Source organism: Thalassophryne amazonica, chromosome 10 (assembly GCF_902500255.1).
Source record: "Thalassophryne amazonica chromosome 10, fThaAma1.1, whole genome shotgun sequence".
NCBI lineage: Eukaryota > Metazoa > Chordata > Actinopteri > Batrachoidiformes > Batrachoididae > Thalassophryne > Thalassophryne amazonica.
The window spans coordinates 39,108,684-39,127,012 of record NC_047112.1 but is presented as its reverse complement, the minus strand read 5'-3'; the positions used below and the strand labels follow the sequence as shown (position 1 = coordinate 39,127,012).

General features: G+C 41.0%; 1 protein-coding gene across 1 annotated transcript in view; it reads right to left on the bottom strand.

Moving 5' to 3' along the window:
• Positions 1–12,283: 12,283 nt before the first annotated feature.
• LOC117518645 (rho guanine nucleotide exchange factor 18-like) overlaps positions 12,284–18,329 on the bottom strand; it is a 151,295-nt gene continuing 145,249 nt past the window's right edge. The window contains exons 31-32 of the mRNA XM_034179845.1: positions 16,262–16,399; positions 12,284–15,964 (exon numbers count right to left, since the gene is read on the bottom strand). Coding sequence (XP_034035736.1) covers positions 15,720–15,964; positions 16,262–16,399 — 383 coding nt within the window. The 3' untranslated portion in view covers positions 12,284–15,719. The remainder of the gene's footprint in view (positions 15,965–16,261; positions 16,400–18,329) is intronic.

The window sequence follows — 18,329 nt, the reverse complement described above, 5'->3', positions numbered from 1 at the left end:
TCCTCCTCCCTTCCTTCCCCTCCTCCTCTCTCCTCTTCTCCCAACAGCAGTCCTGCCAGTGCTGGTAGGAGTCTGGCAGGACTGCTTGCTTCCAACTCCTAAATCAGAGAGGCTGTGTTCAGATCCCTCCTGTAGTATGGAGCTCCATCCTTCTCCTCTGAAAAATAAAGCTCCCCCACCCCATACAAATAACAAAAACAGGAAACAACAAGAACATATACAACCAGATTTACTTCCAGTGACTCACTGTGTGTCAGCCGACTGGCTTTCTCATGTCAAACAGGAATCCTCGCTCACTGAAGAATCCTGTTTATAGTGCGTAGAACATTTCTAAAGGTTTGGTCTTGCTGTGATTGAGGGAGGTGTTCCTCTCGTTCCATTTTGTGCATTTGGAGCAGAGTTCTTTTCTTTTGTTGATGTGTTGTTTGGATTTACTGTCTGACAGATCAGCTTCAGTAAATTTGCCTTTCAAGGGGAGAAAAATCAATTTAAAAAACAACAAAAGAAAGGAAAAAGAATCAGGCGCCTGCAATATTACGGTGGTTTTAAAACCACTCAAATGCAGGGGCAGTGGCCAAGTGCTTAGTGCTCTTGGTTTCAGTGTGACAAATTCCTGGTTCAAACCCCATCCCTGCCACATTTCTTCATGCAATATAGAGTTGCGCCAGAAAGGGCATTCAGCATAAAACATGCAGATTCATCTCGGCTTTGCTGTGGCGACTATGAGGGAGTAGCAAAAGGGGCTAAAAGCAAAATTCCTTTGGCTTTTGCCTATTACTGGGTAGGGCAGTGTTGTCCTTGAGGTTCTGAAAGCTTGTGACCAGAAGATCCTCAGTTCAATTCCCTATCAAACAGGGAAAGCACTACAAGTAGTAATACATTTGACTCTTTTATGGCAACAAATGCTGAGCCATTATTATACAGAAAACAAATGCACACAAACGTGCTGACAGTTGCAACAGCTTAATGCTAACTTTAACATTGAAAATGCCATAGACAGTGTTAACATCGGTCCCGTTTTTAAGTTATAAAATACATCTATCAACTGTTTCAGAAGACCATAACAGGTCGTTTTAACATAAAAGAGGTAAATATTACTCACAGACTTATGTTCTTTAGGGTTTTAGCGTGGAAAAATTAAGATAAAGCGAAATAAAACAATGAATCAACGAAGCATTAGATCGAAGCACTGCTTCGGTCTGTGAATCACTGCTTCAATTGGTTCAAGGTTCAAAGCAAAGCAAATGTTTTTTCTGATGTTGCTGGTATGATAGTTATGATCCATTGTCATGAAAAATGCACATAAATAGAAACTTTTCTCTCTAATACAACTCTAGAGTGACACAAAGACTGCCATTGTGCATCTATAGCAACACCCAGTTACTCACATTCAAAATGGCAGCCGGCGCTCAGCCAATTACAATGTAGCATATAGGAAGTCGGCCCTCTCTATGTTCTCTCTGCCTGCAGCGGGTCTGTAATCCACTGTTTCTGCAGCATGGCTTTGCTTTGAATATTGAACCAGTGAAGCAGCATTTTATAACTTAAAAACAGGACTGATGCTAATGCATTAGCATGTCTATGGCATTTTCAATTAAAGTTCACATTAAGCTGAGCCATTATCAAGCCTCCCTCCCCAGCGTGCAAATGATGCTCTAAAACTGTGAATGTTCATATACACGTCTGCTACCTGCACGTGTGGAATTGTTGTAAGCAATAATCTGATTGTGGCATGTTGAAGCAAATTAGGAGCATGTGTGCTTGAAGTTGCATGTAGTTTGAAGTGAGCTTCTTTGCCAGTTTGTTTCCTTTCCAGAGTCTTGGTCTGGGGGCCACTGCTGTTTGTATGGAAACACATGCAAGGAAACCTTATTTAAACTTTGAAAAAAAGCTTTGTCCTACTTTTGCTTATGGTGAGCGGATGGTGCAGGAGTGCACGCCTTCAGGTTACTTTAGAAGCAACAAAAACTCAAGAGAACTTCTTAAAAACAAAAGCGCACAGTGCACCAGCAACAAAAAGTGCTGCTCAGCCTAACAAGAGCCTGGAGTGCGTTTTTACCCATGCATACATTTCATATTCTGACTTTTAGGGCTTCCTGCAGACCTTCTGTCCTTTTGTAGCAGAGCAAGGAATATTTTTTCCATCTTGTAATTGCCTTTTCCGTGACAGCAGTGCAGTTTCACCTCATGTTGAACGCAAACTTGAGTGATGGCAAGAAAACTTGCACAAAGATCCTATTCAGTCAAAACGTTGCTACTTAAATTGCCCATATCTTCACATTCTGAGGTCAAGATGATTTTCCGCAGGAGGTGCCAGGAGGCTGTTTGCTTTGTCACACTCAACAAATTAACTTTAAAAAAGTGTGGCTCTTTGTAGATGTTTGAAAGATTCATATTAGAACAACTTCCACAGCAACAGGCTTCAACAAATGCAGCTTGAAATAGTCAGCAACAGTTTTTGACGATTTTTCCTCTGGACACCACCACAGTCAAGATGTGCTTGTAGTCGACTTTCAGATTTAATTTAAAGGGTTTAACAAATACCTCAATCCTTCAGGAAGTACAGCCAATTGTAAGGAGACCCTTCGTTTTCAGAGCTCAAAAGTAATTGGCCAAACTAATTTACTGCAAATGCAAAAGTTCATTTTTACAGAAGGTTTTCAGTATAAAAATCAGAGGATGGATACATGAACATTTCCAAGTCACTGAAAAGTATGGTAAATCTGTCTGGAGTAGGTCTTTTCTTAAAATCTGAATGGAGAAGGAGATTAGTGAGGGAAGCCACCAAATGACACCCATGACTACTCTGAAGGAGTTATAAGCATCTGTGGCTGTGCTTGGAGAATCTGCACAGTGCAGTTTTTTTCTTTTCCATCACCAGTTACAGTTTCAAGGAGGAATGAAAGGGAGGATTTTCTGCAACTTCAGCCAAAACTTCCCAGAATGCACATGCAAAACTGAAGCCTAGATTTGATGTTTTCTTCTATAAAAATCCTTCTCTCCACCATGAAGCTGTGAAACTGGTGATGCTATGCAGATACGCTCCACTACACACACTTACGTCAGTCACAGCCACTGAAACTTGTAACTCCTTTAAGAGTTGTGTGGGTGTCTTGGTGTCTTCCCTCACTCATCTCCATCTTCCACAGTCACTCAGCTTTCTCAGCTACTCCAGACAAATTTGCCATACAGTACCATACTGTTCGGGAATTTGGAAATGTTCATGCATCAATTCATCGACTTGTCTAAAGAAAAGTTGCTGTAAAAGTGATTAATTGTATGAAAAAGAATCCTTATATTTCGTGTAATTACTGGTGTACTATAAAAATGGAGGGACTGTGCAAATGGTTCATGCTATATTTTTGTTATCAACCCCCACCCCCCCATTAAAGTAACTTCCCACTAGTCCTAGATCTATGTCCTAACATGTTGAAGTAGTTCTAAATTTACGGTAGACTATATGTTGCACAAAAGTAGGTTAAGTAATGTTACAAAAGTGTGACAAAATAAATAAATAAATAAATAGTGTTGAATAACCACTGCTGATTTTAAGTTCAACAGATGCACAGACAACACTAATTAAAGGTGATTAATGGTGTATCTCAACAGAATCATGTTTAAATGGGTAAACTGCAAAACTGGATCTATTTTGTTAGCTATTTGAAAGTATCTATACGAGGTCTGTTAGAAAAGTATCCGACCTTATTATTTTTTCAAAAACCATATGGATTTGAATCACGTGTGATTACATCAGACATGCTTGAACCCTCGTGGGCATGCAAGAGTTTTTTCACGCCTGTCGGTTACGTCATTCGCCTGTGGGCAGTCTTTGAGTGAGGAGTCGCCCACCCTCTCGTCATTTTTTTCATTGTTTAGGAATGGCTCAGAGACTGCTGCTTTGTTTGATCAAAATTTTTTCAAAAGCTGTAAGGCACAACTGAGTGGACACCATTACATAAATTCAGCTGGTTTTCGGTAAAAATTTTAACGGCTGATGAGAGATTTTGGTCTGTAGTGTCACTTTAAGGATGGTCCACGGCGCCTGACAGCGACCTGCGCTTCGAGGTGGCAGCGTCTCGCGGTTTCAAGTTGAAAACTTCCACATTTCAGGCTCTGTTGACCCAGTAAGTTGTCAGAGAACAGAGAACTTTCAGAAGAAGTCGGCATGAGGAGTTTATTCGGACATTCCATTGTTAACGGACATTTTGTAATGAAAGAACGTGCGGGCAGAGTCGCATGTCGGGCCGGACCCGACCGCGGGGGGTCGCGACAGGAAAAACACCTCCGTTGGAAACCTTAACGGGCAAGTTGGAACATGCCCAAGCTGTTAAACAATTTCTCAGTTACTCACTTGTTGAAAGCCATCAAAAGCCGCCTGAATTTTACAAATGGTTTTCAACACGGAGGTGTTTTTCCTGTCGCGGCGCACACAGATTCGCCGAGTCGTCACGGAAACAACTCAGCGAATTTGCACGCACGTCTTTCATTACAAAATGTCCTTAAACAGTGGAATGTCCACATAAAGACCTCATGCCGGCCTCTTCTGAATCTTCTCTGTTCTCTCACGACGTCTTGGGTGAATTAAGCCTTAAATTAGGATGTTTTCAGGTCGAAACAGGCCGACGACGGCGCCTGGAAGCGCTGCGCGACGTCCCGCTCCGTGGGAAGTCCTTACAGCGACAGAAACACCCCATAATCTCTCATCAGCCGTTAAACTTTTCACCGAAAACCAGCTAAATTTCTTGAATAGTGTCCACTCGGATATTCCTCACAGGTCCAGAAAAAATTTTGATAACGCAACGCACGCCGTCTCGAGCAGTGTGTGAAACAAAGGAATTCAGCCAAGAGGGCTGGACCACATCTCACTCAAGGCCTGCCCACAGGGAAATTACGTCACCAACACGCGTGAAAAAACTCACGCATGTGCACGAGGGTTCAAGCATGATTGGTGTAATCGCACGTCATTCAAATCCATATAGTTAAAAAAAAATAAATAAAAGTATTGGTTTCTTATCTAATACACCTCGTATATTAATAGCCAAGTGGCCTCTGTGTGAGTGTGTGTGTATGGCTTCGATCATGTAGAAACCGTGATCACCGTTTGGTATGTTTATGTATTTTGGGTCAAGAATGAACGCTGCGAAAACATAAAGTTGATAGGATTAATATTTTTGGAGAAATTAGGGATTTAAGATAATAGCAGTGAACAATGGATGTTGATAATTAAATTCTGGACTCACACACCATTCCAGCAGGGGGCGGTAAATCATCTATAAACAGTTTTAGGTGATTTTTCTGCTGTACACCATCACAGTGGAGCTGAAAGCCAAGTGGCCTCTGTGTACGTGTATGTGCATGATTTTATTTAGTAAGTTCAATGTTAGTACATAATAAAATTGTAAATACATTAAAAATACATGGATGACACAAGAAAGCGAAAAAACTTATTTCCATTGTGGTCCATTTAAAAATGAAATGACAAAACAGAAGTAATAAAATAATAATAATACTGATTTAAAAAATAATAATAGTGTGCATATGATAATAAGAACCTAAACAATTTCTAAATACATTAAGACAGTAACTCAACATTATAAAATTACATAATAATTCTTGAGGTTTAAGGTATATGCAGCCTGCTCAGCGTGCCATTCTTGTTGGAGCGACATCCCTGCTATTTTGGCATTGTGGGTAGCTCCCGCCCACAGATTGAGCTCGCCGGACTACTTTCGCCTGACCCAGTTTCCGGTTGTTTGCAAAATGGTGCTGAATTTTCCGACATGAGAAGATGAGTCTGAGTATTGACTTACGATCATTTAGGCATAAAAACATGAGATACTCAAGTTCTTGTGCCAAATATCACAATTATCTGGGAACTACCTTTTGTGCAGGAATTCATCACGCACATCGGCTGCGTGTGCGTACTAACACAGAATATACAAAAACTGTATAGAAGTTCGGCCAAAACGAGAGCATCCACTTTTAGCTTGCCATAAGCTAAACTAGTGGCGCTCGTGAGTGTGTGGGTATGTGGTTCTAAAAAACATTCTGGACTCACATGTCCTTCTAACTCATTAAAGAAGCTTTGCATAATTTACCACACTTGAAAAATGTCAGCTATCTATTTTGGTAAATAAAATGGTTAATGGACTGCATTTATATAGCGCTTTTCCATCTGCATCAGACACTCAAAGCGCTTTACAATTATGCCTCACATTCACCTCGATGTCAGGATGCTACCATACAAGGCGCTCACTACACACCGGGAGCAATAGGGGATTAAAGGCCTTGCCCAAGGGCCCTTAGTGATTTTCCAGTCAGGCGGGGATTTGAACCCATGATCTTCTGGACTCAAGCCCAACATCTTAACCACTAGACCATCACCTCCCCCATTTTATAAACACGACCCAATCTACAGCCTGTGGATCCCCACAGGCAACGCGCTAGTTATATTTATGCGTGAACTTTAAAATCAGTTTGGGGTTGTAATATACACCATCAAATAATATAAAGAGGTTCGGATCAGTGGACCCTAGGACCAGTGGACACTAGGACTAGTGGACCCTCCCTTGGAGTCGAGCTAAAAGTTTACACTACAATCACATCAATTGTTTTATTTCAGTGCCATTGTGTGGTGTATCACTGTCCAAAAACTTATGGACCTCACTGTGCAAATGTAAGCTCACTGGATTAAATTCAGTTGCTTTGTAATAAAACATCGTTTGTTGACTCTGGAACAGGTTGGTCTGTCACAATAGCAGCATTCACCACTTCCTGGCACTGGGGACTGGAACTGGACTGACGAGGTCGTTTCCAGGCTGCAGCTGACAGCAAAATGCAAATTCCACGAGGACAAAGGGCGAGTCAGTGCAGAGCACACTTCCTTTATAATCCATCTCCCTCTTTCAATTCACCTGAGACGCCCCTTCTGGCTGAACAATAGCACCCACCTGATCTGATTTCGAACTGGCATAACCTCTGTGTGGGAGCCTTTTCAGCTGTGCCGCCGCACAGCGGCTTCTTTTGTTGACTCAAGATCGGGAGATCGGTTGAGCAGGTTGGAGTGACAATGAGTCTCATTCATCCGTAAAACTACGAACCAGAAAATCACCCTGGGTTTAAGAGTTGTACTTTGCAAGGCATGAAACAGAAAACATCTGGTGTCCAAGGAGAAACCAGTAGATCTGTAAGCTGTACACTGGACACAGAGCGGGGTTCTGTTCTGCTCTTTATCTACGAGTGATTAAAAAAAGAAGCATGAAAAGTCAAGGACAAACCCTTCTTTCCCACAATGCACTCTGCCAGGGTTATGTAAGCTGAAAAAGCAGCCTTGGTGCAGAGACGCTTTACTGCTGGCTGTTTCTTGGGTGTCAGCAGGAGGGGGCACAGAGTCCGCTTTGTGTCCTTTCAACAACATCATCTTTGTGTCGGCCAACAGTGAAGAAACAGCTCAAGATAAGCAGCCAGGACGACATTCCTTTGGAAATTCTCCTACAAGAACAAAATCAATCAATCAATCAATTTTTTTTTTATATAGCGCCAAATCACAACAAACAGTTGCCCCAAGGCGCTTTATATTGTAAGGCAAGGCCATACAATAATGATGTAAAACCCCAACGGTCAAAACGACCCCCTGTGAGCAAGCACTTGGCTACAGTGGGAAGGAAAAACTCCCTTTTAACAGGAAGAAACCTCCAGCAGAACCAGGCTCAGGGAGGGGCAGTCTTCTGCTGGGACTGGTTGGGGCTGAGGGAGAGAACCAGGAAAAAGATATGCTGTGGAGGGGAGCAGAGATCGATCACTAATGATTAAATGCAGAGTGGTGCATACAGAGCAAAAAGAGAAAGAAACAGTGCATCATGGGAACCCCCCAGCAGTCTACGTCTATAGCAGCATAACTAAGGGATGGTTCAGGGTCACCTGATCCAGCCCTAACTATAAGCTTTAGCAAAAAGGAAAGTTTTAAGCCTAATCTTAAAAGTAGAGAGGGTGTCTGTCTCCCTGATCTGAATTGGGAGCTGGTTCCACAGGAGAGGAGCCTGAAAGCTGAAGGCTCTGCCTCCCATTCTACTCTTACAAACCCTAGGAACTACAAGTAAGCCTGCAGTCTGAGAGCGAAGCGCTCTATTGGGGTGATATGGTACTACGAGGTCCCTAAGATAAGATGGGACCTGATTATTCAAAACCTTTTAAGTAAGAAGAAGAATTTTAAATTCTATTCTAGAATTAACAGGAAGCCAATGAAGAGAGGCCAATATGAGTGAGATATGCTCTCTCCTTCTAGTCCCCGTCAGCACTCTGGCTGCAGCATTTTGAATTAACTGAAGGCTTTTTAGGGAACTTTTAGGACAACCTGATAATAATGAATTACAATAGTCCAGCCTAGAGGAAATAAATGCATGAATTAGTTTTTCAGCATCACTCTGAGACAAGACCTTTCTGATTTTAGAGATATTGCGTAAATGCAAAAAAGCAGTCCTACATATTTGTTTAATATGCGCTTTGAATGACATATCCTGATCAGTTATCTCTGGTGCAGTTTAAGAGAAATCATTTCAGCTGGTTGAGTTTTAGGGCACTTTCACACCTACAGTACCTTGTTTGGTCCAGACCTTCGGACTTCAAAGCAAAACAGCAGGTATAAAAGCTCCCTTGGAACACGGTCTGGACTAAAGGACCAAAATGTGGTACGACCAAAAGACTTGGTCTGGATCTGGATAGTGAAGACTTTGGGAGCAATTACAGGAAGCTGAGGCAGGTTATCGTCACCCAATAAACAGTAGAAGAAATACAGAAAGCTGTGTCTCAATCAGAGGCCCCATCCTTCAAAGGCTGTATCCATCAACCTTTTTTCTTCCACAAGAAAATGGTTAATAAATAAAAAACAAACAAACAAAAGGACAGTTTTGGGTTACCTATGTACAATTATAATTAGTAGTGTTTCCAAGATGGTTGGTTTGACCTCCGTTGTCAGAAGGCCAGATCTTCATAGACCGCAACCTTAGAAGGATACAACCACTGAATTGAGACAGCTAAAGTAGTAACATTACATTAAACAGTTATATCTGGTAGCATACACTGATGCCATGGTCGGCTGCATGCACAACCACCTTGGGTCCTATGTGTTTCAGAGCAGGGTAGGATTACTTTGAAATGTAATCAGTTACTGAATATAAAATACAATTGGAAAATTTTCAACCGAAACAGACTGTAATTTAACTTCTGGATTTGAATCCTTCACTTTAAAATGATCAGTCAATGATCCACCAGGCCAAAGGACAGATAAGATGACGGTGGTGTAGTACATTTAAACTGTATCCCTACTACCTCACTTACTTCTAGTACATACTACAGTAATGGTTGGGTAATATGTACTAGACTAACTGAGATGGACTTTTTGGGGGCGATAGGATACAGATATTAGGGAGTAAAAAAAAAAAAAAAAATTTATGATACAGATATCTCTGCCGATATATACATAAACAATCGCAATGATTAACATTTCATATCAAACCATTATGACAGAAATGTTAAGGCTTGATGTTATAGCTTTAACAGGAACTTTATTATAAATAACTATAAATATAACCAACAACCTACCAACATACATCACACTGGCAGTCGTCGTACCATATTTACGTAAAATAGACTTCTTTATTTTTGACCCCACCTAGCTGGCAGCATAACAACCACTTGAATCTTGCCACTGTAAAACATCCAATCGGATTGAAAATGAATGGCAGCTGGTCTCTTATTTGAGCTCTGCTCCTTTCTCTGCCCTGACCAAGTCTGTGCCTTTACGTTTGGAGTTGGTCCTTAGGCGTCGGACTGTAGCTGGTCACTGCTTCTAGTGGTTGGATTGTCTAACTCCAATCAGGTTGGGTTAAAAGCAGAGGACAAATTTCATTGTTTCTATATAAAATTGCAGTGAAAGCCTTTCTTCTTTACCTCAGTGTCTTGTAGCTCATGTGACCAAAGGGTGATGGGGTCCCCGCCATTCTTGAGAGCACTGTCATCCAAGTGCCCTCTACTGGATACACTACGCAATAACTAAGACACCTGACTTGAACACAATTCATAGATTTATTTTTTTTTTTTAATTAGTGCATGGCTTTACTCAAACAAACACTTTTTTATCATGGGCTAAACAATTTTTCTCTACTTTTATGCTTATGCAGTTGTGGTGACAAGTTGCTGGAATTTCCCTATGGGATTAATAAAGTTACTATTAATCTACTGTATCTATCCATCCATATCCAACAGGCAGTGTTTACCTGCATTGTTACTTGGTAAAATATGTTTTCATATGAGCAAATGTAACGCCAACACAAAGCATGCTTGTGAAAGGCTCATATCAGTTGCTATTAGCCAACCATTAAATTGGCTGCGCTCGAGTATGTACTAACTGAGATTAAGTACATACTAAGTATTAAGATGTGATTTGGTCAGAAGTAAAAAGTCAACTTGAAAAGAACAATCTGTTTATTCATTTTTTCTTTAATCAAACAAAAGTACCCACCAAACTGAAAGCAAGCCAACACTGGATGCATGCATGTGTACAAACGAATCAATGTGAAGTATGGGGAGATGCAGCCTACATAGATGATGATGATGATGGCATTACGTAAATATGTTATGGAAGGTTCTTTAGTGTGAATGCAAAACTACAACATGAAACCAAACTAACCAGACCAAATGTACACAAACATGAACCTCAGTATGGACATTGTTCCAGACTTTCAGGTGTGTGGTTTTAGTTTTGGCTGCAACCAACATCAGAACCTTAAACAGCTTTTCCAGATCAGCATTATCCCAAAACAGAGACACATCATTTAAATAAGCAGAAACCAAATGTCATAACAGACCATCACACTGAAGCTGGTCGCCGCCTGCAAGGAGACTCATCCGAAGTCTGTCTCACCGTTCCAACAGTTTGTTTAACCTTGCTGTTAGAAACGGAAAAACAGCCAAGACTCGTGACTTGCTGCAAACAGTGGTACGTAAAATGCCTCCGGACTCTTAAGGTTGCTGGAGACAGAGACGTGAAATGATTCAAGACGTGCAAGGATCAGACAGAAGACAGTAAAGTGTAGCTTTACTCAGCAGAGGAAGCAGCCTGGAAAATGATTGTTGAGAGGAGACAGAGAAAAGCCACTAATGACAGCCGACAATTAAACCGGCCACTAGTGTTGCATCTCCTCAGCCCAAGTCCCAAAAAGGTGGGACAGATATGCCCTGCTGGTACAGAAAGCTCAGCCTGAGACAGACTGTCAGACAGTCAGTACAATTACTGCGCCGAGACATCCAGGAATATCAGCAGTTAGGATTATTTTGATGAGCAGTTTCTAGAAACCTAAATAATGAGGCAGTTATAGGTCACGCACGCACACACGCAAGCAAGCAAGCACGCACGCACACGCGCACACACCTCTGCCAAGAAAGAAAATCTTGGAAAAAAATAAGGGACACAGAGAGTGCATACAGCTGAACATTACATTTGACACCCAAGTCATGCAAATGAATTGTGATTCTGTGCCTCTGCGTGGTCTTGATATTTGATCTATTATGTACAAAACAGAACCACCTTGACTAACTTTAATAGTTATGATCTTGAGTTTGGCATTTCAAGGCCACCACAAATCACATGAGCAAGTAGTAAAGCAATATGCAACTTCATTTTAGTCTTTGATAGTAATCATAGGTGCATCATTAATTACTTCCTCAAAATAACCATATCCCTTATATATAAGCATTGACCCTAAATTTTGATACTTGCCTGACATCTAGACTTTCTAATTTTCTATTTTCCCCTCTAAATTAAATTTTGACTTCAACTATTCCACCAACTTTGACCAAAATAGGATCACAACTATTCAAGTAATTTTGTTCACGCAAGGCTGTCTTGGAAATACATTTCTCCCAGTGGTAGTCTTGGGGTCTTCTCTTGGTCTAGTCTTGTACGCGAATATAGCAGTACTGCACAGAATCAGCAATAAACATCATCCTAACACCCGATGGGTAGCGGTTCGAAATGGTTTAGAACAAATTCACCACGATGGGCGTTACAGACCCACATGTATGTTCTAACTTGTCTGAAGAGTATATACTGTCTTTTTCATTGCTCTTTTCCAATTTTGGTACAAGGAGTAAAATTATTAGTTAACTTCACTAGAATCTCAGGTTTCACCAAAACAGCAATGATCCAAAATAAAGCAAACAATGTTTGTGAAGCTCAATTAAAAAAAGAAAAGCTAAATACTATGTTGTTAAAACACACCAAGAATTTTGTTTAAAGACTTTTTATTACTAAACTTCAGATTTCTCTAAGGCAGCAGTTTGTGTCAACATATTTCTCTAACATTTTGCAGTGAATAAAATATTTAAAAAGTACAAAAATCACTTCTGTTGTGTGCTACAAACAGCAGATAGCTCTTGGAAAATAAAACTTTACAGACAATAACAGTAATAATAATAACAATAATATTAAGCATTATAAACATTCGGTATCCCCTTCAAGTATGCTGCTATCCAAAGTGACTAGTGTAAGATGGCAAGTGTTTATTTACACGTGACTGCCTTTCATTGCAAAAGATTTAAGTAGTTCAGTCAGAAGAAGAGACGTCAAAGACTTGAGCGGGTCCAAACACCGGCAGCATCCATCCTTCCCATTTCTGTCCACAGACAAGCATCGCACCTGTAGCAGAACTAAAGTGCTGTCACACCAGACGTCTGGTTTTCAGAATCAGAGGAGGAATTTGGAAATTAGGAATATGAACACACATGAAACATCTCCATAAAGTTTTGCCATTCCTCTCCATAAACCATTTACATGCACGTTAATATTCCAGTGATTTTACGATGCATTCAGGTGCTACAGTTTTATATCCGAAATAAGAAAAGTTCATGTATCGTAATATCCCCATTTAAATAAATAACCCTCTGGATTTACTGTGTCGGAGTGCATACTGCCGCTAAGCACATCATTTAATTTTTTTTCAAATTCATCACCTTAATTTCTCTGCGACTGATACTTTAATCTATCCCATAATTTAATTTGGCAAGTTTCACAAAAGTCGCGGGGAAGGAGCTGTGGTGAGCCACGCCTCCTCTCTTCATACTCTGGGTACCTCCTCGTTTCTCTCAGAGTGGAAGCCTCACAAAGAGCATTGGCCGGTTCACTGAGCGTGTCTCAGAGTTACATATCTAGACGTATGTCACAGACGCCTGAAATGCGTTGTTTTAAGCCTACATTTTTCTAACATCAGTAGAATTTCTACAAACACACAATCTGTGGGTGTAAAACATGAAACCCCACCTACATGTAAGTGAAAAAGGTAAATAAAACAAATTTTGCCCAATATGACACCTTTAATGAAAATCTGTTGTGGTAACCAATCAGATGTCATAACTTAAAAATGTCAAACTGTGCATTTACCTAGATTCACCCACAAATTACTAGCACATGTGCTTCACTATGGCAAGCAAAGGTTCAATAAAATCATTGGCTTTTGAATAATTTTGCTAACAAATTTGTGGATTCCTCCTTAACAGAGCTTTAGTACTGAACCAGGATATGAACTGGAATACAATGTGCTGTAAGAACATCAGTGGACAATTCCTCATTAAACACAAGCCGCACGGGTCCATTCTGCCATCATATGAGAACACGAGTGAGTCTTTGGTTTAACAGAATCAAACAGAGGATTTAGTTTTGCTAAGTCATCTTACTGAAACCTCACTCAGCGACTACCGATGAACCAGAAAGATGACAACTTCATCGTTACAACTGACTGCTGCTTCAGTATTAAGGACAAACATGGTCACACGTGTGTATGTGTGTGTGTGTGTGTGTGTGTGTGTGCGCGTAACATAGATATTACACAGTTGCACACAGGTGTGTGACTTTCGTACCTTTGCGGTAAATATGTCTGTTGCTGATACAAACATTTGCATAAACACACGTACGGTACGAAAGCACGTATGAACCAGCTCAAACTCACAGCAGCTCATTAACAACCAGAGACGAGCCAAAGAGAACAAAAATGCTCTCCTGACACTTCCTCACACAGTCACGCACAAATGCTTCTTCTTCCACCTCATCATTTAGACGATTCTGCTCAGACACACGAAGCAAAGACGACAACAAAAAACAACTCAAGCAAAAGACAAGTGCCGTTTCTTTGCTGTTTGTGTCGCTTTGCTGTGAGGCACTCAGCATAGAATGGCAATTAATAAAATGCGCCATCATAGCTTTAAGACCTAATTAAAAACAGACATTGTCACACAGACAGCACATCTGAAACATTACGCTAGCTACAGCTCCTGGTGACAACAACCAGACGTTAAGACGACCCGATCAGAGACGTTTCATTAAGTGTCTGAAGGGAACACACGGTTCAGTTTCCATGAGCAGATTGTTACATTTTCTAAACGCAGGTCACAAAACTAAGCAATAAAATACATTTTATCCTCAACACCACCATTATAGAGGACAACTGTACAAAATGCTTAAAAAAAAAAAGTGAACTAACTTTTCCAACTCCACTTGGCTGAATTATTTAATCTTCTATAGGATCAGGTAGCAGCTCTGAGTGATTTAATTAAGTTAGCCGCATTACTTCACCAATTAAAGTCTTGTTTTTTTAACCACATAATTCTGGTTTGCGGTACATGCAAGGTCAGCACGGTTTATGCAACCCCAACAATCAAAGCACAAGGCTGGTTTAGTTTCATTTCGCGGACTGTGCCTTTAACCACTCCACTGAGGAGCACAAACTATTCAAACCAACAGCGCTGAAGAACTGTTGCTAGGAAACACAGGAAGAGAACCAAAGCAGCTGAATGACACAAACCTTTTGACAGACTGTTTGTCACTCTGGAAAAGTACTAAACACTACAATTTGACAAAACCTGAAGTGCCCCTTTAAACAAAAACAAAATAAAATCGTGTGAAACTAAATCAGACCAGATTTGATAACAAGAAGCAACGACTTTAGCCCGCTGTAATAAGTGTGGTTTAGAACATGAAGAAAAAAAAAAGAAGCCTTCACAATATTGACAACTGTACAACACATACACAGAGTTCATCAAAGTTCAGCCTTTTTCAGTCTGTAATTAAGTATTTACACAGCGCAAAAGAAACATTTTGTGAAAATGTAAGCAGAGTGTGTTCATGTGTTAAGAGCTGCGGATTCTGAGGTCCTGCTTCACTGTTTCATGTGGTTCCAGGTCAGGCAGAACCACAAGGATCAGGTCAGGGTACCATCAACTTAACTTTCCTCTTTTCTGTGTCTCACTGAGGTCCATTTTTCTGGGGTCTCTGGACTCCAAAAACAAAGTTTTTTTTTTGTTTTTTTTTTTTGCTCCTGGAAACATCTGACTTCATTTAAACGTTTCCTACACAGTGCAAGAAATCCTGATTTTACATGTCAGCACAGCCTTGCATTCAAAACTAAAATTTAAATAAAAAGACAACAAGCAGATCTGATAAAGGTTCTGCTCCCCGTGTTAACAAACAGCTGCTCGAAATTTGTGCAGGTATTTAAATGACCTGATCAACTCTTACACATCTGCACCATTAAAGAGTGATGAGTTCAGGGGCAGCGTGGTTTAACGATGCATCCGCAAGCACCCGACCTGGCGTTATCACAAATACCTCCTCTGAATCAACCAAGCCTGCTAAAGCCATCAAACCTGACATGAGAGCAGCAGACTGGAGGTTAGAAAAAGATGACATCCTCCTTGTTGAGGTCTTCTGCGGGGAGCTTGTAGGGCGGTGGCAGCGGTACGCTGTGACTCAAACCCTGAGCATTTATCGGTGGATTGGCTGGAGAGTTCAAATTTACGCCCTGCAAGTGAAGAGGGCTGAGGGTGTGAGGCTTCTGCATATTAGGAGGATGGCAGGTGCTGAGGGACGCGGTGGCTTGACTGTCTACTCCGGCACCGTCTGGAGGACTGACTGGATCTGTGACACGGATGTAAGAGATTAAGATCACACCTTCCAGTGGGTTTTCCTCAACATTAATTGTGAGGATTAAAGTTCTAAAACATGCGAGTGCTGAGGAGAGACGGGCATTAATTCAAGCACAGCGTGAGGGGTGTTTGTTTGCACAGGTTGAGGCTGGGCACACGGGCAGACTTTAGACAGGAACGTGCTCAGGTAGGGCAGAGTTTGTGTTTGAGTGAGTCTGATTTAACAATGCAGCAACTATGAGGCAGACAAGAAAAGGCTGCTGGATGTGCATGTGTGTGTTGAACAAACCTGCATGGTGCTGGAAGGGGTGGGGCTGAGGGGGAGGAGGGAGCTGCTGATGAGGGCTGATGGAGCGTCTGGCCTTCAGGGTGTTGTCATCTCTGGCGGACAGCTTTGGTGGCAACATCTGCTTCATATCCACTGAGGCTGAGAGGAGGAGGGAGGAGCCCCGAGAAGAGAGAAACAGAAGGACAAAAAGAAAAAAAAGAAGCTACATTAGGTTAAAGCTGAAATTTGATTCAATCTCTTGAAAGGCACCGCTGCGCCAACTGCATGATAAATTAGAGGGTTGACCCAATTTGGAGGGTGAATGTGATACTAATGAGTCGTGTAAACCGTAGAACACGTGAAGCCCGTATTAGGCACAGCAAGTTTGGATGTGAGACACACTAAATGAGAGAAATCCATTTTCAAGTAAAGTGCTGTGGGTTCTCCGTGCAAGATAAATCACACATAGCTGCAGATGAGTGAGTGAACGTCTGTCACTGTGTGTGTGCTCAGTGTCTCACTAATGGCCACTTAATCACATATACACTTTCTTTTACGTAAATAGCAATCTGTCACATGTAGACTTGAGGCTCATTTACGCTCAACATTAAATAGGAATACAGACGCAGCCTTCTGTCCACACTGTGTACATTTCATTCATATGTGTCACAGTTTTCTAAAAGGTTAGGGATAGAGATGAAATGGAGCAGTACAACCAAAACTTGTGGGGGGCAGTGTAGGCAGTGTAGAGTGTACATACATACATATATACACACACACTCGAATCTACAGATCTGCAATACCCTTGAGTAAATGTTTTTCTTAACATCCGTGCCAACATTAAAGATGTGTGTAAGTACAGTTGTGTTCAAAATAAGTCTGTTTAAAAATGTGAGTAAAGCTCAAAATCCTTATAACAGTTTTTATGTCCACATACACAAATACATTGGGAAAACTGCACATTCTATTCCGAATCAACACAAAGAAAAATTGATCAAATCTGGTATTACTTTGTAGAAAATAAAGAAACAGGAATAGTAGGGTGTTAAAAAAAAATAGCTGTCTGCATTTTTCTTTCTGTGATCCTTATTACACCCTTGTGGTCCTTATTTAAGGATCAAGGCAACAAATGTTGTACATGTTGCTTGTAGTGGATTTCTCTCTGAAAATACGAAAAAAAAATGGGTAATTTCAGAACAGCGTACTTTGATGAAAAGAAATAGAAAATATATAAAAAAGTGCAGAAAATGAGAGGCTGCTCAGCTAAAATGACCTCAAATACTTTAGAATGGCAACAAAACCAGAAAGACGTGAAAGAAAACAGAAAAACACCATTCAAGTATATTGGAGTAGCCAGAATGGCAAAGACTCAGCTAATGATCAGCTCCAGGCTGAACAAAGAAGGTCTGAAGTTATCTGTGAGTACAGTAACAATGAGAAGACGGCTATCTGATGCCAAGCTATGGGCAAGAAGCCCCCATAAAGTCTGATTGATGGAAAAAAAAAAAAAAAAAAAACATGATGAAGAGGTTACAATTTGACAATGAACACATTGACTGGCTTAAAGAGAAATGGCGCAACATTTTGTGGACTGTTCTTTTTGGGTCTAGGGGCCACAGACAGTTTGTCAGACAACCCCCCAAAACTGAATTCAAGTCACAGTAGACTGTGAAGACAGTGAAGCATGATGGAGAAAACGTCATGACATGGGGATGTCTCTCATACTATGGTGTCGGGCCTGTTTATGATGGCTCAGTCTGAATACTTCAAAATACTCAAAGAGGTCATGTGGCCTTATGCCGAAAAGGAAATATTCTTGAAATGGATGTTTCAACAAGACAACGACCTCAAACACACCAGCAAGGGAGCAGTATCTTGATTCTAGACCAACAAAATTGACGTTATGGAGTGACCAGCCCGATCCTGGTGTTGCTGAACGAATCGTCCCCCTACCTTCACTGCACATCCAACATTTCGGAGAGTCAGAAGCAATTCACTGATTATCGCCTCGTTTCTGCTAAAAACTGCACTCCAGTCAGCATCTATCTCAGCGACAGATATCTGCAGCTTCTGTACAACAATCATTTAC